A 23932-nucleotide genomic window follows, 5' to 3' on the forward strand; every position below is an offset into this window, starting at 1 on the left:
TCGCAATTTGCAAAATACATCGCCCACAAGGCAAGATCTGGGATGAGAATGGATCAATCAGAGGATCCCCTTGTGCTGTAAAACTTGCTCAAAATCCTTAAGTCGGTAACAAGATTGCTTCTGTCTAAAATGGACGAGGCATTCACATCCGCTCTATCGTGATAGCTAATCAACCTTACCAGGAAGAAGGTGGCCGTTCTTCACATGACATTAGTTTCCCGGATAAACAGAAGCTTGCTTTTGCTAGTACAGCACCCGCAATTATAACCAAAGTACGCTTTGCTCGAGGTTTGACGGCAAATCACCTTGTGTTCTAGCACCCGTTTTCTGGTTTCCGGTGAAGACCGCCCTCTCGAAAGCCATCTTGGAGGACAAGTCATCGCAGTAATACTTCACGGCCCCTCACTACATACGGTGACGTACAGGTTTCTTCATAATACGTGTGTGACCTATTAGCTGTGCTAGGATCTATAACATATGGACTAGGATAAAGGTACGTGTGCAGTAAACCTTATCTATATGGATGCAATTTTTAAGTGATCCGCCGAGAATATCTGGATGGAAGCCTCCATCTTTTCCACCAATCTAGTAGAAGATTTCTTGCACCTGACAATCTGTTTTTCTATAAGACATGTTTTATTTAGCGATGGGGAATTACATGTCATTGTAACTTATCATTGATTGTTTATGGATAGAGTATGAGTCGGTGCATGTTGCCTTATATATTATAGTCTCGTACAGACAATGAACACGTATAATGAGTCTTATATGTGATGTACTTTACTTTCATCAATGAAATCATCGAGATTTATCATTATGCCAATACATCTTTTATATGCCCAATGCTTTTATAAGATTCCCTGCCTTCCACATACAGATAACAATAACTCATTGCTTTAACTTTTGCAGAATAACATATCCACACCAAGCAACAGCTTTCGCAAGTAATCTCTATCAAGCATCAATGACACAACTTTTTCAGCTTTCACAGGAAATCCCAGATCATTTGTCCTTGTGCACAATACGTCCATGCTCCAGCCTTAGTCATGCTCATACACTCAATCCATGCACCGACACCCAGACACCATAAATAATCCTTGCCTAAACTATGAGTACGTCACTCTTTCCTCACATCTCTCAACTGCAATGTCTTCCTCAACTCCACCAAGCTCACCCAAAAAATATTGGGGGACTTCCATACCCAGGGGGTCGAACCACCGATGTGTTACTATGATAACCCTTGTAGGCTTCGTGAGTCCCAAGATATCTCCTACACGTATGACAAATGCTTCTTCATTTGTGCCAACTATCAGTACGATCCGCCTCGATATATACCGTATGACTATCCAACAGTATCGCAACATAGATTATTCATGTGGCAGTTTTCATACGATTTCATGCACCGTCTTACTAATCTCCCCTCTTGTTTTATTTATCCAGTCTCCTCCACCTATCTGTGACTTCATAGGATGGCTGAGAACTAGAAGTGGTGGGTCGACATGAGTATGCGATGGAGGAGACAAGCTTACGAATACCGAGAGTACGAGCAACAACAGGAAGAACTATAGCTGAAGTGTCAGGAGGAGGAGCACATAAGGAAGGTAGTAAAGGAGCGCACCGCGACTAAAGCACACAAAGCTGAGAGGGAAATAAAGCGGGAGATGACCCGTTGTGCTAAGGCGGCAGGCCCTATACCCTCATGAAGAGCAAATATCCTATATGCACTCAGTAGAGCATTCATTGTAAACTGACTATTTTCATTCACTAAGGCATGTTAGGTTTAGTAGTGGTACGCAATTAGGTTACTCTTTAGGCGTACCATACATGCAAATTTTTGTTGCCATCATCTCTTTATGGTTAGGATTTCTTCGCGCAGCAACGAAAAACCTCATATCCCATGTAATATTTATCAGCGTATGTAACCTTCGTGCTGGGTTATATCATAATTGTGATTCAGAACTACTATTGTTTGACAAATTTAATTTTATATCTTTCCAACGTTACTTCACTAAAAAAAATTCTCACACAATTTTACATCAACTAAATAAAGAAATATCGACAAAATTATATCAAACCAAAATAAAGAATAAAAAATTCTCACACAATTTTACATCAACTAAATAAAGAAATATCGTCAAAATTATATCGAGCCAAAATTAAGAATAAATTAAGGAAAAAACGAACCACATCATGAAGCCGTTTAGATAACTATTTGTACAACAAACATTTTTCGCCAAACCATATTTATTCTGCTGGAAATTAAATTAATTCACAAACATATCGCACGATGAACGAGCAATATAATGGTGTCACCCGTTTAGCGGGCGATATAAAGTTCTCGCCCGCTGAAGGGGCGAGACCTTCTCTGAGCAGCAGGGCCCACAATGTTTCGGCTGTTCATCGGACAACATATTGTTCTCGCTCGATGAACGAACGACGGTATATATATATATATATACTGCAGGAATGCTCACTATAGTTCATGTCTACGCACACCTCACAAGTTGTAACTCACAGTGTTAGCTTCTCATGTTGCAATTATATATTTCTGGATGTGAAGTTATAATTAGTCTACCTAGCAAGTTGTACCTCACAGTGTTTCGAGTTGTAACTTGAGGATGTGCGCATTGCGAATAACAAGTTGTAACTCATAGTGTTAGCTTTTCGTGTTGCAATTATGCATTTCTGCATATGAAGTTGTAACTAGTTTATCTAACAAGTTGTAACTCACAGTGTTTCAATTTGTTACGGGGATGTACATAGTGCGAATAACAACTGCGTATAAGCGCAGAATAGTCTCGCCGTGTGTGTATATATAAGTTAGCGAGTAGCTACTGGACCTGTTGTCCATGCGTTTTGGGCTAGAAATTATCCTATCTTTGCTGCCTGCCTGGAGTAATATGCATTGTGATTTTGTGAGACAGTATAAGGAGGGAAAAAGTCTATTTCACCTCCCCAAAAGTCTTGCCCCCAGTCTGATTTTCTCCATTGAATTCTAAAAACAGACATTTAACACCCTCAACTCTTAAAACGGGTCAAAATTCCTTTTGATCCCATTAAAGGTGGTTTTGCCGTGAGGTGGCAATGACGTGTCAACAATTTTGACACGTAAGTAATAACGCCACCATTTTTAATCCCACGTGTTGACACGTAAGTAATAACGCCACCATTTTTAATCCCACGTGGCATACTTATCAGCGAAATTAGCAATTAAAAACGAAAAACATCATGGGACCCGCATGTCATAGTGTAGGCTTCCTCTACCTCTGCGCACATACAAGTCCAAGAGATGGCGTTCGTTGCTGCCGAAGAGAGCCACTAGGTGAGATCCCATGCACCCCCGGTGCATGATTTTGTAGCCACTTGAAAACCTGTGCAGTCACACATGAGTTCGCGACATGCATGCTTCATGTACTCTTCAGTCTTCATGCTGCCTCACACTGCCGCCTAGCTCGTCACCGGCATCACTCCTCCGGCCACTTGGCCTTTGAGATATAGCCAAATCCACAGTGCCGCGCGCGTCGAGGCCATGGACTCATACTTGTAGAGCTAGTCCTTGATCGCAGTCGGATGCCAACGAACTGCCAGGAAGCACGGCAGCCAACTGTGGAGGTGAACGTCGAGGTGGGCATTCCGTCGAGCAAGTAATAGGCAAGGAACCTGTGTCTATCGTCGACCTTGTCCGTCACCACTCCGGCCATGAAACCACCACCATTAGAACCATAGCGTCTTACTCGTTCCATTGTGCTACCTATACGAGGTCCCCGGACTCTCTCCCGCTGCTGCCATGAGCTTGGCTAGCCGGGCATGGCGTCCCCCTTGGCCCTGTGTACACTGTATGAGAGTAGAATCAAAAGAATTTTATTTACATCTCAATTGCTCACACTATTATTACCGCCTGTCCCGGCGAGCGCTAGGTGGCGGGCCGGCCGAGCCGCGACGATGCCAGTGGGATTGGGGATCGAGCAGAGAATGCGTGGCGGGTGCGGCTAGTGAGTGTGTCGCTACGGCGGCGGCGGCACGCTGGGCCGAACTGCGGTGATGGCAGGTGTAGGACCCGTACGGATAAGAGTACAACGTCCGTGCGTGTAACTGCCTACACGAGCTTCCGACCAGTGCTTGGGTGGAGAATGGAGATGGGGACCAACGTCATGGCTGGAGGAAGGAGATGGAGAGAAGAGGGAGATGGAAGAGAGAGGCTGACAAGTGGACCTGTACTGTTTTTTAATTTTTTTATGCTACCACGTAAAAACCACTGCCACATAGATGCGCTTTTGTCAGCAAAAGTTAATTAAGTGTATGGTTTTGAACGGTTGAAAGTTCGAGGTGATAGATGTATAGGAATTAGGAAATCAGAGTCTAATAAAAGTTGAAAAAGTTTAAACATAAGAGCCTATGAGTTATAAACTAAGTTATGTGATTTATTCGTATCTTTAATGCTGAGAGATAGATGTGTTATCTGTTGAGATAGCACACTTTTTAATGTTAGAATTAGTATGACTCTTCATACCTCACATAGTAGAGAGTAGAGCAAGTACTAACTAACTCTAAAAAGGAGAGATGAAGAGCTAGTATTTTCAAAATCATATTAGTACTTCTCTTCTCTATGAGATATAAAAATTATGAACAACAAGATCTGTATAAATTTTTAAAAATGTACTATCGTATCTAAAAGATAGTAGCTACCTATACCTATTAGAGATGCTCTAAGACAGTATTGGATATTGGTGTGTTTCCGCTCTCACAAGGAGGTTGTGAGGATCAATTAGGTATAATCTTTTTTTTTCTTGACGGGATCAGATGGTAGAATCATGATTATATCAAAATTTGAAAATACATATATTTTATATATAAGAATTACAATATGTTCTAAGGAACAGAAGTCCACAATATTGATTTTGATCAATTTAATTAACTTTTGTATATTTAAGTGCCAATTAAATTTAATTTTAAAACATTATTTATCCATAACCTAATAATTTAACATGTTCTTACATAAATTATACCATTAACATACACCATGTAAAACATAAAAATATATCAAATTGAACCAATAAAACCTATTAATCATAAGAATTAACCAATTATGTATGTTGACCACAAATTTGTTGCCGATTGGGATGCTATGTGATTCTATTCAACCCTGTACATAAAATCAAGATTCACATATCTATCCATATTATTTTGGCTTGGTAAGATCCCAGAATATACATATAGGCCTGTCAGGATCCTGAAAACCTTACTCACGGCTCTATTTTTTAATCCAACAACAACACCACGCCAGCGCCCGAACGAAAAGAAAACCGCAAGCACCACACGGCCATGCATGCACGCACACTTTGATTTTTTAATCCAACCCGTCATGCTCCTGTTGTCGGCCTTATCCAAGCCCGCTGGCCGCATGCAACCACCAGCAGAATATCTCCATCTCCATGTGATGATCCACATGCATGCAGCATAGAACCGATCCACCACGTGAACAGCACCCGATCCTTGCACCGAACTCGCCGCGCGCCTGGGCTGCGCTGAACTGCCGTGCCGGGTCAGGCCCACTTGGATATCACTAGTTCCTACTTTGTATCAATATCTGGCTTATCGTTTTCGACTCGTAGCGATATACTTTTTCGAGCCCAATCCGGATAGAAGAACTGGTTGCGGGTCGGACAATTTTAAACTGCGGAACCCGTCCCCTTGTCTATTCTCATCTCGTCCCCGATTTCTTTTATGCTGGTTGGGACTTGGGAGATTTCTGTACAGTTGATGCCCAAACCATCGCTCCAATCTGCTCCAGTCCTCGATCGGGATCAAGAAAAAAGGGAGAAAATCGCAATCTTGGTAGTCGGCGCGGTCGAATTCAGCGGCTGCGGCAGATCATCTGCTGCCGGTGATTCCGAATGTCGCCGCCGTTTTATCCAAAACGCGCACCTGGCTTCAGGATCCCGTGCAGCAGCAGCAAGCGTCGCCGCCTCGCGCCCCCCGGAGCGCGGCCTTGGGCGTCGCTGCCCGAGGATCTGGTGCAGCTTATTGGGTGGCGGGTGCTGGCCGGCGACCTGCTAGACTACGTCCGCTTCCGCGCCGTCTGCATCCACTGGAGCTCCAGTTCCGTCCGCCCGCGCGGCCGCGGCCTCCTCGACCCGCGCTTCCACCCGCGCCGCTGGATGATGCTGCCCGAGGGCCACGGCCTCTGCCCCGGCCACCCCAATCTCGGTGGGTACGTGCGCTTCTTCAACCTCTCCACGGGCGTGTTCGTCCGCGTCCACCTCCCGCTCTTCGATGACCACATCGTCCTCGACTCCACCGACGGTCTCCTCCTCCTGTACCGTCACCCCGACACCGCCATCCGCCTCCTCCACCCATTCACCGGCGAAATCGCGGAGCTCCCACCGCTGTTATCCCTCCTGCCGCAGATAGAACCCCATGCGCGCAGCTGCATGACCGAGGATATGGAGCTCAGCATCTTCCTCAGGGGAATTTGTGCTGCCGTTAACGTCAGTGCCACCGGGGCCATCACTGTCATGCTAGCCCTTGACATGATAAAGATACACCGTGTGGCCTACGCCACCGCCGGCGACCAGCAATGGTCTATTTCGGCCTGGAAGCTCCCACCTTTGCGAACACAAGCAGTGTCTTTCCAAGGCAAACTTTACGTGATGTCGCAGCAGTCTGCGAGTTACCAACACAACAACAAGGTATATATCTACCAGCCCGCGAGTCATCAAGACAACGACGAGGTATATATCTACCAAATTGATCGGCCACAACCGAACGCTCAAGGTTCACACTCGCTGTCTCTGCCGCTGCCAGTGATGATCGCCGAGTGCCCACTGGTCGAAACTATCAGCATAGTCCACCTGGTAGAATGTGGCTCGGACCTCATGCTTGTTGGCTTCAACCACACTTCAGATGCACACCTGGTGGTTTACAAACTCAATGATCTTATCAGCGGAAGAGTTGTTCCTGTAAAGAACATCGGTGAGCATGCTCTCTTCGTTGAGGAAAGGGGTGTGTGTGTCTCACCGAACAAGGTGCTCCCTTCTGTTTTGGGAAACTCTATCACCTGCATAAATAGAGCACCAACACACAATCCACAGGTGGAAACACGTGATCCGCGACAAAGCTGCCCGCGTGTTGAGCAATACCATCTAAGTAGTGGCACCTGGTCTCTAGCCATGGATGGAGACATTCTATGCATGGATAGAGCCCCGGCGAGCCCTTACATGCTCGCCCATCATATTTTCACCTGTTGCTCCCGCGGTTATTGGTAAGCCAACGTGTCTACTTCGTCTCATTTACTGTTCTTATATTCTCTTGAAGAATCAATGTAGCTCTCGTCTTTATTTATATGTGCTAGGAATACTGCTAGAGATGTTTTCTGATAATATCTCTATTTAAAAAGCTTTTGTTTTCTCATTCTCTGCTTTCAGGAATAAAGGACTCATATCGTGCGCAGCAATAAGACCTAATTGGTCGGTGAAGCCAAATTTGAGGATTAAGGTAATTCCTTGTTTTGATCTATTTCCTCCCTTTTGTTGAAAATGAACTATTCAGAAGTTTTGGAATGATTTCCTTGTAATGTTCCTGTGATATGATATTGCTCCTACCAAAGTCAACTAATTCCTCGTGCTGCTATAGTTTCTTTCTTTTTCTTTCACTCTTATAATATATTGGCTTCTTTAGTGTACTGGCTATTATTGACAATTTGACATCGCCTTCGCCTCTCTGTTTTGCCTACCTTCTTTGTTTTCTTTTTCTCCCCTCTTTATTTTCTTCTATTTTTTTAAATGAGACTATTTTGTTTCGTCTCTTAATGAAAAGACAGTTCTTTTGCCTTTAACAAACTTTTATTGACACCCTTGGCTTGGCATTTTTTCTTTCCAGGATTGATGGATGGATGGACTCTCATGGTACATCGATGACGTTTGCCAAAGGGTGCATACTTTTAACTTATCGACAGAAGTGTTAACACACTTCTGCCCTTATATCTGCTCCACTGCAGCTCTAGTTATATACACTCTATAGTAGTCATGTTGTACAATATTGGTGCATGTGGTCGTCCAGTCTACTTTCTGTATCTTTGACACATACACTTAATACATATAAGTTATTCAATTTAAACAGATAAGCACTCTGGCAGTGGCGGAGCTTGAATAGAAAGTAGCAGAGGTCCAATTGTTTTAATTTCTTGTACAGGGCTCACCTATTTACTGAATTATCAGTGTATAATTAAGATTTAAGGGTCCCTGTTAAGTATTGCTGTTACCTACTCTCGAGGTTCCACGGCTGCTGACTGACGAGGTGAAGGAAATTTGTCACTGAAGTCATCTGCTCTGCGGTGTTTGATTTTGTGTTTATGTTCTAATGTGAGGGTGAAAATGCAGCTATGTTTCAAAATTTTGATGAGGAAATCTGTAGTGTTTTTGGATGAACAACTCAGATATCTCAAACATCAATTGGAAGTTCACTGAGTGTTTGGAGGAGAGCGCCAGTGGTCATCTGAAGTGGCCTGACCCTAAGGAGATAAATGGCAACCATCAAAGCAAAGTTTGAAAAGAGGTGTCTTCTCTGTTAAAAATAGTAACTTGTATTTCACATAGGTCATAGACCAGTATATATAAATGTACATATGAACAATATGAAAAATAAAAACTCATAGCACGAAGATATTAAACAGACACAAAATATAGAAAATATATCTCTAACAGCCCCTCAAACTCATAGTATCAACCACACTGAATTTGAAGAGATAAAACCTATACTGAGTTATACTCCATATCTTTGTGAAGAAATTAGCCAACTGAAGGAACATCCTATACTATATATGTAAGAAGCATCTACACCAATATGCTTGATGAGCTTATGCTTCACCGGATCTCGAGCATACTGATAGCACATATACTATCGAAATAAAGAGTAGTAGGTGCAAGAGATGAAACACTAAAATCCCCAAGTAACCACTGTAACCAACTGAGCTCCGTTATCAATGATGCCATGGCATGCAACTACGCTTTTGCATTAAAATAGGAAATTATGGTCTGTTTTTTTATCTTCCAAACAATGAGAGAACCGCTAAAGAAAACACAGTAGGCCAAAAGAGACTGATGACCAGAAAGATCACTAGCCTAAGTAGCGTCAGAATATGCATGGAGCTGTAAAGAGTTGGAATGTGAAAAGAAGAGACGACGAGAGATAGTCGCACAAATATATCGCAAGACATCCATAAGATGACTATATGTAATTGTAAAGAATATGGGGGTCCTCTCGTCAGGATGGCCAACAACGATAAGTTTTTGCAGGACTAATTTCTTTTCTCTAAACAGGGTCCACCGCTCAACCACACCCCCAACCTACGCTGGACTTACCGCGACCAGTCCCAACCTACTGGTCGTGGGGCAGGTACTCATCTAAACTAGACAACTCTCATTTAATACCGATATCCATGACGTTTTCGTTCCCCAGGCGCACCACTCCAGCCGAGACGACCATGGCCGGTACAGAGCTTTCGTGTTCCATCCCGCAATATTAATTGTAATGGGATGGGCTTGTAGACGAATAGAAGGAGTGTTAGGCGCGCGTGAGCAACCAGCGATGGAACAGGGTAGATCGGGCAACCCGGACTTGATAAGCAGGGAAGCGGGTGACGGATGAGACTAGCATCGCAGTGCTCTAGGGCAGGCACAACACATGCGTGCTCAGTAATGATAGCCTATGCTGACCATCTAGGTATGCATGGGTTTATTTGATAGGCCCATGTGTAAGACTCCTTTCCTCTTAGGCTATATGGGAAAGGGAGTTCGTCTTGAGAGGGGGGGCCAAAAAACACAAAGAAAAAAGCATAGTCAATGAGAAAAATACACCGAATGTAGGGCTATTACCCTAAGGGGGCTTGAACCAGGATAAACTTTGGTGTTCTTAGATTAGCATAGGCACATCTCCTAGAACACAGATCACACACCCATCGCTCGATACACACCAGAGTCACTGTTAAGGATTCACCCCTGACATTTGGCATACCAGGTAGGGGACAGTAGTTCGGCGGACAACATGGGAGAGCTTCCCTAGCTCTTTGCGAGGCGCGCCGGCGCTTTCGGCAAGCGGAGGTTGTCAAAAGAGTCATCGGTCGTGAGGTAGAACCACTCCTCTCTCCAGCCCGACCATGACGATTTGAGATTCATCTCCAAGTAGGAGCTCACGACGCCATCCCAGAGGTGAAAGCCACAACTCCCAGTGATCGGCCCTAGCTGTAACCGAGTCTTGTAGAAAAACCTAAAGAGATCAAGACATGGTTCGATCTCAATAAAGTTCTCGCACATGTGAGCGAAGATGCTCAGCATGATGATAGAATTGGGGTTGAGATAAAGATGCCAGATATCATAGAAGGAAATAACAGTGCAGAAGAACTCGGAGAAGGAGGGGACGAGACCTGCCAGAAAAAATGAGGCCAAGATTACGATCTCCACCTGGCGGGGAGAAGGAACGTCTCCGCCAAGGCGATATCCAGAGGATAGACGGTGCGGAAGCAGACGATTCTCGTACATCTGCTTCAATTTCGCGGTGGTGCACTTGGACTTGGGGAAGTCGGGCTACTTTCCAGTGCGCAATGCCATGGGGAGTCAGCGGTGGTTTCTGCGAAAGGCACGGGGGAAGATTGATGGCGGAGAGGTCTCTGGTGCAAGAGCTCGGAAGGCGTAGAGGTTTCTGGGGGCTTTTTTGTCCTCCAATTTATAGGATCGACTCGGTTCCGCCATCTCAGCTTCTGAGGAACCACTAGGGAACTGAAATTCCCTCAAAATCTAGCAACCATTAAGGTTTCTCTCTCCTATGATTCTCTCCCTTGCTCACACTCTCCTTTTTTTCTCTCTCCCACAATCTTTTTCTATGGACGCTTAACCTCCCTTTGGGATGTGGGTTTCTGAACCCACCACGACAGTGGGCTGTGTTGTTGACCACTCTTTTAGCAAAGCTTGGGTTCACCTGGGGCTCTAGTGGTACGACCAGGCCCAGCCACATCCGTATAAAGATCAACTCAGACAATCATATCCACAAAGGAGCTTGGGGGCTATTGTCATTGTAAAGAAAATGGGCCCCTCTCCAGGATGGCCAACAACAACCAGTTTTTGCAGGACTAATTCCTTTTTCTAAACAGCGTCCACCGCACGACCGCTCGGCACCGCGCGACCACACCCCCGACCTACGCCGTACTTACCACGACCAATCCCTACTAATCGTGGGGCAGGTACTCGCCTAAACCAGATAACTCTCATTTAATGCCGATGCTCGTGCCGTTTTCCTTCCCTAGCAACACCACTCCGGTCGATGCGATCATGGCCGACACAGAGCTTCCGTGTTTCATCCCGCAACATTAATTGTTATGGGATGGGCTTGCAGACGAACAGAGGGCATGACAGGCGTGCATGGGCAACCATCGATGGAACCGGGCAGACCGGGCAACTCGAACTTGATAAGCGGGGAAGCGACTGACGGATGGGACTGGCATCGCAGCGCTTCAGGGCAGGTACAGTGCATGCGTGCTCAGTAAAGATAGTCTATGTTGACCATCTAGGTATTCATGAGTCTATTTGATGGGCCTACATATAAGACTCCTTTCCTCCTGGGCTATAAGGGGAAGAGAGTCCACCTTGGGAGAGGGGGCCAGGAAACAAAAAAAGATACCATACTCAATGATAAGAATACACATGATGTAGGGTTATTACCCTAATGGAGGCCTGAACCTGGATAAACTCTGGTGTTCTTAGATTAGCACATGCACGCACCCGTCATCCGATACACCCCGGAATCACTATCAAGGATCCATCCCCGACACTATAGTAGAGCTAAGTAGGAGCAAAAACAAACTAATTGAGTATGCACCCTGCATAAGAAATATCAGGACTAGTGACACTAAGGTAAACAAGATGACAGTAACGGGTGGGATCCGCAAGAGGCTCACCATCAGTGAACCGAATATGAAGGTTAAGCTCTATGGCAATATCAATAGTTCGTCCATCAGTAAGAGAAACATGATCAAGAAGATCCTTAATATACTTCTCTTAGGACAGAAATAAACTCTCAGATGTAGAAGAAATCTCAATCCAAAAAAAAAAAAATAACGAAGAGGGTCCAGATTGGACATAGGAAACTACTCATTGAGACGAGCCTTCTTAAAGGCAATATACTTATAATCATCTCATGCAATGATCATATCATCAATATACAAGAGAAGTGTGTATTATGAGACGAAGTGTGGACAAATTGTGCTTGATCATGAGCACTAGCAGAAAAACCAGCAATAATGTTCACAGAAGAAAAGTGCTCAAACCAAGTTTAAGGGGCTTGCTTGGCCATAGAAAAAGCGACGTAGATAACAAACCATACTCTCAGGAACAGAATACTATGGTGGTGGATGCATGTAGACCTTCTCACGCAACTCACCATTAAAAAGGCATTCTTGATATCAAATTAGGAAATAGACCACTGACTCATAGAGACAACAACAAGAAAAGTGCAAATTATAGTCATGTGGGCCACCAGTGCAACTACGGGCTCTACGTATCAGAATGAATTTCCAGATAGGCAACAAACTACAACGATAGTAGTAGAAGGTTCTTTGCAGTTCTCTCCATCGGCCACAATTATATATTCTGAGATAACTCAGATACGAACACTATTACAGAAAACATGATCACCGTTGGTTAAAAAATTAGGAATTTTGAACTGACAGTAAACAAGTGTTAGTAATAATCCGGGATTAGCACCATCAGTTATAGAATCGATAATGATACTCTTATCACGTTTGGTTCATGCCACAAATCTATAGCCATAACAGCACTTCCTCTGTATAGCTGTGACGATTCCAGCCACACTAATATGGCACAACACCTCGATAGTTGATGGCTAAGGGTCTTGTCTTCTGTATGTTGTGCAGAAATTTGAAATTCTGTGGATATGCCAAGTTTTGGTGCTGTTGTACGTTTGTTTCTTAATTTGATTCGTTGGGACTAGTATTGTTGTGTTCGATTCAGTAGTACAATTTTAAGTTTCACACCGCACCTTTGTCCGTTGCAGCTACCTTGGCACTTTTGAGAAAGAGATCACAGCTGATGGTCTTTTGCTGGTTGCTATGCTTTCACTTTTTCAGAGGACAAAAAAGAAAGCGCTGTATTTGCATATTTCTGAAAGAGGTAACTAGTACTCCAAAGATTGTATGAATGGGCAAGAACTGAAGTATTAGGGTACGTAGCAATCTGACACAGCCCGCTATATTCACGAGTTGACGCTCCGAGCATAGGTCTTAATAGATGTGATATACACACAGGCTCAATTAGAACCACGATTAAGATTTTGAGTCAATTTAACCCAAAAGACTAATCTTATGGGTGAGAGACTCTTCACCTTTTAAATCATGCTATTCTATCATCAATTTCTGATGTGAGATTAAATTCAACATGAAGAATGCCGTATTTTGATCTTTATTTTATACAATCGTAGCACTCGACTTGCCTCTGCTACTTTACAAATGAAACAATGTCGTACAAATTTTATATTGTTGTAACAATTTCTTAACCGAAAAACATGTTGATGACTATACCTGTATATATGCGTGCACACACGCTAGACAGATAAAATTTATTGTTCCTCAAGGAGCAGCCGACTCCAGGTCTCCAACTTTCTTTGCCACCTGCTGCTCGTTCTTCTGAGCCTCCAGTTTCTTCTGCGCCTTCTCACCGTAGAGGTAGGAGGCGAAGCCCCAGAGGGAGAGCACCAGTGCAATGCCCTTTGGTCCGTCGAACTTCTCGTGAAGGAAGATGACGGCGAGGACCTCCGAGAGCGGCAGGAGGACCGCGATCATGATGCCGGCGAGGAGCGACGAGGCGCAGGTGATGAGTCCCATGATCCCCAGGTTGAGCAGCTGCCATGACACGGCGTCCCAGATGAGCACCAGGTAGTAGTTGGTCTTGCCGAGCCCGAACCCGGCGGCCTCATTTGGCATCGCCTGGAAGTCGCTCTTGATGACCATGCCGAGCAGGCACACCATCGTGCCGGCGGCGCCCATGACGGCCTGCATCTGCATCACCGTCGCGTACGGGGGTGGCACCCTCGCGGCGGGTCCGGTGCGTCGGCCGTACCGCGCAATGGCGACCTCGACGAGCGGCAGGACGAGCCCGGCCAGCGCGGCCGCGGCAATGGCCTCGCAGAACCCTGTCCAGTACGTCTTCGAGGCCTCGCCCGCCGGCTTCCCGGAGCCGGGCCCGACCCCGAGCACCGCCGGGCCGATGGTGAGCAGCACGACGGCGTTGGCCGAGAAGGGCGTGAATCGGAGCCCGACGAACAGGAACGCGAACACCGCGGTGAAGGCGAGCTGGGTCGCCAGCAGAAGCGACGACGTGGACAGCGGCAGCGCCTGCGACCCCAGCGCGTAGACGAAGCACGATATAGCGTAGAACGCCCCGAGGACGGCCGCGGCGCTGACGAGGCGAGGCGGGAGGAGGAGGTTGGCGACGCCGTGCCTGCGGCTTCGGAAAAGGGAGACGAATATGGGCGGGAGGAGGAGGGGCCAGCCGGAGAGCTGGAGCATGGCGGACAGCCACAGGCGCTTTCCCCCGTGGACGAAGTAGACGCGGAGGAGGAGCGGGCCTCCGGCGCCGAGGAGGACGAGGCAGGCGCTGAATATGACCAGCGGCGACGGTCGGTAACGCGCCGGCGCAGACGAGGCGGTAGCGCGGGTCGGCGACGTGCTCCCCGCCTGCTTGCTGATTTCTTGCATGGCTGGACTGGCACTAGCCGTTATGGTGGCCATTGATGGGATATGAACTTCACAAGTTCACAGCAAATTCTGCACTCTACTGATTCTATGCCTCTTGGCTCTTGCCGCCTCGTATTTAGTAGTTTGGCGAACGAGTCTGGAGGCTCTAGTTGTTGGATGCTTCTGCTTGTACTCTGCTTGATTTTCTTGTGCTTTGCATGACAGGCTTGTAGGGTTTATATAGAAGAGGGAAAATCCGATGATCGAGGTCCCAGAGAAAATGTTGGAGAAATCAAGTTCACCAAGTTGTTGGGTCAACACAGCGGAATGAGAAAAGAAGTACGCATGCATGCAGCCGGGCAAAAGAACAAGTACACACGGAACACTTAAGTAATGAGCAGTTTGGTTGTTTGGTTCTGAACTCCAGATATAATGTACTGCTATACTCCACATGCCATGCAAGTTGCCATTTGCAAGGACATACTAATTTGCTACAGGGTGGTATATACAAATACGGACCCAAAACTAACTTTTGGACGAAATGTATGATTAGCACTAATTATAATATGTCCTCTCAAAACCGAAGTGCCTAGGCCTGCAAACATTTGGTGGAAATCTCAACTGCTCATATAATTCAGGATATACGTGCATTTTTCGTGCAAATATTTAAGCATAGAAGAAGCACTTTTTCTTTGCGATTTTTCGTTGCGTGAGACTAGTTGGGTTTTATATATGTAGCTTAATATAATATATGTTTCCTTATAATTTCAACATATCATGTCCTTTGTATGTCCTGACCGAGTAAAGCATACTTGGTCATTGACCACAGGGAGCAACATGTGAGCAAGCCGGTCAGCGTTCCAAGGGCTCGGACTTCTGCTCCGTTTGACCCGTACGTACTAATCATTCATGTCCATAACCAACCACCATCTCCAGAGTACGTACTCGTAGCTGAAGTATGGTGGGTCTACTAGTCCACGTCGATACTAGCTAGCAGTGATAAAGTATTGACAAAAGAAATCTCCATTCTTTCACACACGCGTGTCTACACAGAGGTCTGATCATTGTTTAGCGAAACAAAACAAACTGAAGCGCCTCCTTCGAAAGTGCAGGCTCCGTTTGGTGTATGTGGCCGCCGAGACCCGGTAAGCGACGCATGCGCGCTGCCCCCAACTGGCTGTTAAAATTATGTTTGTGTTCAAAGAAATTTGAGATGTTTGATCGGTTCCATTCTACTGTGTTAGCTACCACGTTTCCGTTGATGCACACATCTGTTTGTTTAACCTATTCTTCAGGATCATGCATAGCTTCTAGGATCAATCCGTTATGGCTAACTACCATTGTATATGTATAAGTTCAACTCTACACTCAATGCAATCAGCGTTGCTTCAATTCTCCTCCTGTCTTCCTACATAGTATCAGAGTTCTTCTGATTCTGAAATTCTTCCGCACGTTCCTCCCTGCGTTTTTCAGCCATGCCGAGGTTTACAAAATGGCTTACTAGTGCCTTGTGGTAATAATTCAGAAATATAGTAACAGTGTACTATTGCACCGTAAATTGGATTATTCAGTTTCAGACTTTGATCAGCTCGACGTGCGTTTTGCATTTGCATATTTGCTACTGCAACACTAGTGGACTCTTATCACGCAAGGTTTCAGACCTGATGGGATAGTCGTCGCTGAGCCTGCCGGTCTCGACGATGATGACCGCGGCTAATATTGGTAGCATTGGAGCAGAAAATGATAGCTGGAACTTGGAGGTAGCTAGGAATTGCGCTTCTCTGTTGTCGCTCCCATGTAAAAGCGTGGTCTCTTTTTCGTTGGATTTCCCGGTGTTCTCCTATCCGGAGAAAAGTGCCGCGTTTTCACTTTTCAGTGTGCGTTGGTAACGCCCACAACGACCCAAGTGCTGAAAACGCATTCACCTACAGACCTACTGCGAGAAATCGACTCAGTCATGCGCTAGCTCAACTATGTCTGAACATTCTCTCACTAGGTCGTGGATTGAACCTAGTGCATGCCTAGCGAGATCGTATCATCCTTGGGAGGGTAGGTAAGCGCATTTCGTTCCTGAAAAGGAGAAGTGGGTACGTTTTTTTAAAAAAAAGTTGGTACAGATACGATACTACGCCCCGCGCCTCTCTCACCCCAATCTGGTTGTAAATGTAAATCGTTTTAGCCTTTTTAATTATTCTCTAAATATAAGATATTATCAAATTTCTATGCATTTTTTTTTCTCTTTTGTTCCCGTCTTACACTTGTTTAATAAATGCTACCACTCTCACAATTAAATACGTTATCTTTTCTAACGTAGAATAAATAAAGAGTAACAATGTCATTTAATCTACTTTCTTAATACTTATGTACAAGTCTAAAACAACCTATATTTGTAATCAAAGGGAGTACAGACTTACAGTTATGTCGTGAATGTTTGCCCAACAGTATCGGATGGATTATCAAAGATTGACTTTCAAATGCATTGCGGCACAACTTCTTTCAGACAGTCATAAAAAAAGCTATTTTTTTAGACATATTGAAGCATGTCGAGGTTGAGAGTAGTTATTCATAATTTAACACTTCGTTCAAACTCGATTGCACGACGGAGAGTTTGCAAGTCCATGGTATATTCTGGATGCATGTCATGCTTACGCAACATATATTTAGCTAGCAAGCAACTACTCCTATATTGTATCATTCTGTGCCGAGTGACAAACTTAGGAAATTGAACTGAACAAAATCGCCTAAAATAAATCGAATGCCGCTTAAGAAGTTCATTTATTTAGCCACCCTTTATATCATGCTAACGTAGAGATTAGCTAGGTAAATACGTACATCATTTGTTTCCCATGTTTCGTACAGGAAGTATGATAAGGTACGTACCCTTAATATTGTCGACACATGCTTGCTAATGTGATCTACTATCAAATTGAGGTCAAGTGGAATCCAACTAATATGTGGTCATACTACTAGATCTGACGCTGCCGTGTAGGCGGCCGCGCGCGTGGAACATTCACGTTGAACAATTTTGCGCGCGTGTTCCGACGATCAACCTCAAGACCCAACACTCAAGCGGTCTTACCTACTCTGAGAAACAAAATCACGCCCTTACCATAGGAGAAAAGGTCAGATTAATGTGTGCGGCAGTTGAACCACCCCTCCAATTATAGTATGTGATAACTAATATCACAGACCCTTCACAAGGAAAGAACCGTTTATATATATATATATATATATATATATATATATATAGGAAAACTAGTATGTACTCCTAGGTGTATGTACTCCCACCTCTCATATACCACTTTTACACGTGTGTTATACTTCTTTATCACTTTAAATATATTTTATTAGTAATTATAAGATACTACAATACAAATTCCACGAAATTTTTTATGAAATTCCATGATTTTTATCATAATTTGCGTATATACTTCTTTTATGTATAAAAAAGAGTATATAGCAAAAATGAAAGGCTAACATTGAAATTTTTTTCTTACAACTCATATTGGAGTATCTTAGAATTAGTATTAGAGTATACTAAAAATGATAAAATAGTATAAAGTGTTTGTTTAGGTGGTATATTACATGTGGGAGTACATACTCCTAGGAGTATAGAATAGATGTCCTATATATATATATATATATATATATAGGGCGCTGCTATTCTTAGCGCTGCGCGTTGAATAGCTATTTAGCGCCCCAGGATACCCCGCACCCCGATCGTGGATTCGCTCGGGAAATCCGCTCGAAGCCGTAAAACTTTCGACCGCAGCCGTATATTTTGCTTCCGTAACAGTATGAAGAGCATATTTGGTCCGTTTCGATCGGGAAAAAGATCACAGCCGTAAAACTTTCGATCGCAGCCGTAAATTTGCTTCCGCAACCGTATGAAGATGTCCTTTGGTCAGGGAACCGTATAACCATAAAATAATTTTTGTTGAGAACGAGTTGATTTCCAGATTTTTAATCGTACACAAAACAATCAGGGAACCGTATAACTTAGATTGGCCAGTAGTAAAATATACATTTATGAACCATATATGAATCATACAGAGAGCCGTAAATCATATTGTTATGAAGCGTAAAATTTAATTTTATGGTAATGAGTGATCTTTCGTACACATAAACATATTCAAAGTATCCATGTAACCATAAATCAATTATGATTAAATCTTTTTTCGGAGTCGTAGCCATTTAAAAGGGCTCCATTCAATTTAGTTTGTGATCCGTTTCGAGCATAATTTTTAGCCGTAAAACTTTCGATCGCAGCCGTAAATTTGCTTCCGCAACCGTATGAACATGTTGTTATTTACGGAGGGCGTTATGAGGGGGAAACAAAATGGGCGCCATTCACGGGATGACGGTTGGGCCAATGGGGGGAGGTTACATGAAAATAGAAAGGCCTCAGGAAAAAATGGCCAAATCAAATGGAGAATCAATCGGGATATTGCGGAAAAGGATTAGGGTTGGAGGTCATCCGAGTGTATGCCATGGGACGACACCATGAACACAGCGCTGTGCGTAAGCAGCGGCGGAGAGAGACGATCTCTATGCAAAGCAATATACCCACGTGCCCTTCACCCGTAACGACGCAGCAGTTTGTGCGATCTGATGATGACCGCAGCGACTTCTGTGCTAGAACCACGGCTGCGTCTCAACCAACTCCCGAGAGGACGATCGACCTGACAGCTCGGATGTCGATACCTTCTCATGCATCGGATACAAGGACACCTCCATCAACACTGGCGCCGGAAGAGATGGCAACACCTGAGGAGGGTCTAACATTTACTCACGTAAGTTCATTGGGTTTACTGCATTTCGATTGCCAAAGTCGTATTGTTGTATATTTCTATACATCAATGTAAATCCATATACACAGACATAACCATTTTCCAAACATACAGTGAACCGTAAAACATAATTTGACTAACCGTAAAATATAACATGAAGAGAGCTGATTATTTCATACTGATAACCATATTCAAAGCCTTCAAGTGACAGTAAAACATATGTTTCCCAACCATATATCATCTTTTGATGATGACAATGGTTATGCTATATTGAATAAATTGTTACAATGACATTGTTGTTACTAATTGATACTTTAGGGAGACAATGTGGATGAATCCATTATACCAAAGGTGGGAATGTTCTTTCCAGCAGAGGAGGATGCGTATGAGTTCTACAAACGGTATGCAAAGGAGGCTGGATTTGGAATAAGGTGGGACAGGACTAAGAAAACAATTAGGGAAATATCATGCTCATTGGCAGGGAAGTGGCAGTACTTCAAGCCAGGGGAAACAAGGAAGCGGAACAAGTTCTCTAAAAAAACAGGGTGCAAAGTATACATGAAGCTGAAGGAAGTGGAGAATGAGGACAGAGAGTATGATGGCAAGGTGATGGTGGAGAATATTAGGCTGTTACACAACCATCCGTTAGCGAAAACACCAACAGTAACAAACCAGATGGAGTGTCACAAGCATAAGGATGAGACGGTGATGGAGCTTGTGGACGAACTAAATACAAGCAATGTGCCAATCAACTGTACGATAAATATGCTGAGCGAGATGCATGGGGGAGAGCAGAACGTCCCACTAACAGCACGTGACATAGGTAACAGGTAATAAAACATTTTAATGTGACGATTATGGTAACATACTATAAATATATACGGCTGTATTGTGTTACATAATACTGTTTGGATGCAGGAAAGCAGGTAAGACGCGGGAGGAGAATGCAGATGACATAGGGAAATTGATTGAATTTTTCCGTTACTGTCACGAACAAAATCCACAGTTTTACTGGGACGTTGATTGTGATAAAGATGGATACATCAAGAACATGTTTTGGAGCCATGCAAGCATGCAGGGGGACTATGCGGACTTTGGTGCCAATGATGCAATGACCTTTGACACAACGTATAAGACAAACGCATATGAGATGCCTCTTGCAATGTTTGTTGGATCGAACCATCACAACCAGAACGCTATATTTGGGTGCGCACTTCTACGACACGAAACAATTGATGCCTTCAGATGGTTGTTTGGGACATTCAAGAGGTGCATGGGAGGGAAAACACCAAGATGCATCCTAACAGGTAAGAATCTTGCAAGCAGTTTAATATTGCACGCAATCTTTTGTTCGTTTATTGACCGTATTATATGTTTTCGGGTAAAAATTTAGATGAAGACCCATCAATGAAGGTGGCAATACCTGAGATGTTCCCGGGTATAGTACATAGGCTGTGCAGATGGCATGTGGTAAATAAAGTGCAGACTAAACTCAATGAGCTGTACGAGCTGCACAAAGAACTGAAAGATGTGTTCAATTCAACCATCAACCATCCACTGACACCAACTGAGTTTGAGAGTGCGTGGGCAGAGATGTTGTCAAGATTCAAACTGCAAGATGACCCGACATTAAGAAGCCTGTACAATATAAGGGAAAGGTGGGTAAAGGCATTCTTCAAGCATAAATATTGTGGAAGGATGACATCTACACAACGGAGCGAGAGCACTAACATGATGGTTAAAAACAACTTTGTGAACCACACAACTGTGCTCCATAAATTTGCCAAGCAAATGCTGAAGGTTATCCAAAGGCGGAGAGCGGCCGAGGCCGCAGAGGAATATGGTGGCATGGTGAGTGTGTTTCGCATAGTGCAAATAATTTTACGGTTAGACCATATGCATTCTAACATTTGATATTGATAAATGCAGTGCAGAACAGATGAGAGTGGCTGGGGATTTGTTGATCAGCTACGACGGGTGTATACAAGAAGAGTTTTCGAGCAGGTACAGAGGACAGTGACTTCAGCAACAAGGTACCGAATTGACGATGATCCTGTGGGGGGAAAAAACCACTACCTGGTATCACACACTAGAAGAACAAACAAAATATCATGGGGTTAACATCAATTCAAGGTGTGTGCCGATATTGAATGTCAGAAGTTCACGTGCGAATGTAGGACATGGGAACACACAGGTAACAACAGTTTTGGAAATATAATTGAACAAGATATCTTTTACTGTTGTGATTGGTACCTTTATGCACTTTGACACGTGAAGTGCTTATTCTATTTTAGCTGGTGCAAACATACAAGTGGAGTTGTATGGTTGAGTAAATGATATTTTATAGTTAATATATTAGTTATATACGGTCAAAAAGTGAACCAACAATTGACATGTTTCCATGTTCATAACCATATTAATAATAACAATGTAACCATACTAAAATCAACCATGTAACGATGTTATAGGAATTATGGTTGCATATACAGTTAAAATATGGTTCCATATTCTTAACAATATTCAAAACATCCATGTAACCATATCAACAGCATCTATAAAACCATATTAAATGATATACGGGTGCATTGCTATATAAAATTATGGTTCTGCATTCTTAACAATATTGCAAACATCCATGTTTTATGGATATATAATTGAACATGATATCTCTTACACAGGTTTGTTCTACGAACATCTGATTCGAGCATTCATGCAAGCACAGGTGGAGAGTATACCAGGGAGCTATATTCTTAGGAGGTACACCAGGAATGCAAGGATGGAACTTCCATTTGACCGACATGATGAGAGATTGGTTGGACCGGATGGGACAACACAGAAATACCGGCAAACAACGCTGCTAGTGGTTGCAATGGCAATTGTTCGTGCAGGAAGCATGTCAAGACCGGCATACGACAAGGCAATGAAAGATCTGAAAATTCTAAGAGGACATATTGAGAACCTACCAGCAGACATTGGACATTCACAAGGAGAAACAAGTACAATTACCTCAAGACAGGGTTGGGAGCAAACATATAGCAGCCAGGCGACAGATGGCATGTGCACAGAAGAAAATCATGATGAAAACATTCACACTACAACTGTAAATGGAATTATGGAGTCAAGAGCACCACATATAATCAATATGGTCAACCGTGCACCCCCTCCAAAGGCCAAAACCAAGGGACGTAGGGTGGATGAGGGAGAGAAGCGAACACTAGGCGCAAGAGGGCCTAAGAAATGTAACCGAGCTTGCAAGCTTTGTGGAATCGCAAATGGACATAATAGAGGAACCTGTCCAGAAAACCCAAAGAACAAGGACAGGATTGCCAAGCTGAATCAAGGTCCGAGAAAGAGGGGGAGGCCAAAGGGTAGCGGGAAGTCAACGGTGGCAGGCAATAAAAATAAGGTTTACCGGTCGCTGGATGAAGATCTGCACGTGCGTAGAGTTTCTGAGAACTATTCTGAAGAAGAATATTCAGTTGGGGATGAGGAAAATGCAACTACAACGGATGAAGATTCAGAATGAATTAATATACTGTTAGCTTGATTGCATTTTAATGGTTATGGAAATATTGAATTTACTGTTGTAACTGTTGCATTAATGCACTTTGGAACGTGAACGTAAAGGTACAATAATAAACGTGGAGTTAAATGAATGCTTCAATCGTCGAATTTATATAGATATTAACAGGGCAATGACATGGAAGTGTAAAATTTGTTATACGGTCGTGAAGTCGGGAGTTTACGGGTATGAAAGAATATTTTTACGGTCACAAATTGAACCAGCACTTATCTTCTATACTGCTGTGACTGTTTCCTTTATGCACTTTGAAAAATGAAGTGATTATTTTTTTTAAAGGTCGATACGGTCGAGGTCCTAACTGTATGCTTCAATTGTGTCATTTTATATACATTATCAAATCACATAAGGGTGCAGAATTTTGTTTTACGGTTGATGAACTGTATGTTTGACGGTTGACAAATATAAATTTTATACGCGTAACGCTGGCACCAGAAAATAAGAGATTAATATAGGTTTTACGGTTACAGAAACTGGTAAATAACGAGTTTGATGATAGGGTTATACGGTCAAAACTTGAGCCATGAAAATGCGTTGATTTCTTATATAGGGCAATCAAATCGGAGTGTAAATTGTATTTTACGGTAGCTAAACCGATATATAACGGGAACAAGAATGTAGTTATACGTTCAAAGCTTGAACCAGGAAAAACAGTACATTACCGAAGTAGTAACTCTTATATGGTATTGTGAATAGGATTTTAAGCCTAAAACTTGACTCCATCAGATTATACGGTTTGGTGAATACAGTTAGCACATATGAGATATAATTGAACAATAAGAGTAGAACGAAGAATCTTGTATGCAAATTCTGGGCCAAAAA

The 23932-nt window shown here is 43.6% G+C and overlaps 3 protein-coding genes across 3 annotated transcripts; 2 read left to right on the top strand and 1 right to left on the bottom strand.

Moving 5' to 3' along the window:
* The first annotated feature begins 5731 nt into the window (after positions 1-5731).
* LOC133914477 (uncharacterized) lies at positions 5732-8187 on the top strand. The gene is made up of 3 exons (XM_062357579.1): positions 5732-7261; positions 7425-7494; positions 7879-8187. Exons 1-3 carry the CDS (start codon positions 5895-5897, stop codon positions 7882-7884), a joined length of 1443 nt encoding a protein of 480 aa, XP_062213563.1. The 5' UTR covers positions 5732-5894; the 3' UTR covers positions 7885-8187.
* A 5215-nt stretch (positions 8188-13402) lies between these two features.
* LOC133914478 (purine permease 3-like) lies at positions 13403-14993 on the bottom strand. Its single transcript, XM_062357580.1, has one exon. It carries the CDS (start codon positions 14792-14794, stop codon positions 13634-13636), a length of 1161 nt encoding a protein of 386 aa, XP_062213564.1. The 5' UTR covers positions 14795-14993; the 3' UTR covers positions 13403-13633.
* A 4396-nt stretch (positions 14994-19389) lies between these two features.
* On the top strand, positions 19390-21709 carry LOC133914852 (protein FAR1-RELATED SEQUENCE 5-like). Its single transcript, XM_062357842.1, has 5 exons — positions 19390-19533; positions 19849-20360; positions 20449-20837; positions 20924-21381; positions 21460-21709. The coding sequence occupies exons 1-5, from the start codon at positions 19435-19437 to the stop codon at positions 21649-21651; spliced, it is 1650 nt and encodes a 549-aa protein (XP_062213826.1). The 5' UTR covers positions 19390-19434; the 3' UTR covers positions 21652-21709.
* The last annotated feature ends 2223 nt before the right edge of the window (positions 21710-23932 follow it).

Source organism: Phragmites australis, chromosome 4 (genome assembly GCF_958298935.1).
Source record: "Phragmites australis chromosome 4, lpPhrAust1.1, whole genome shotgun sequence".
Lineage (NCBI taxonomy): Eukaryota > Viridiplantae > Streptophyta > Magnoliopsida > Poales > Poaceae > Phragmites > Phragmites australis.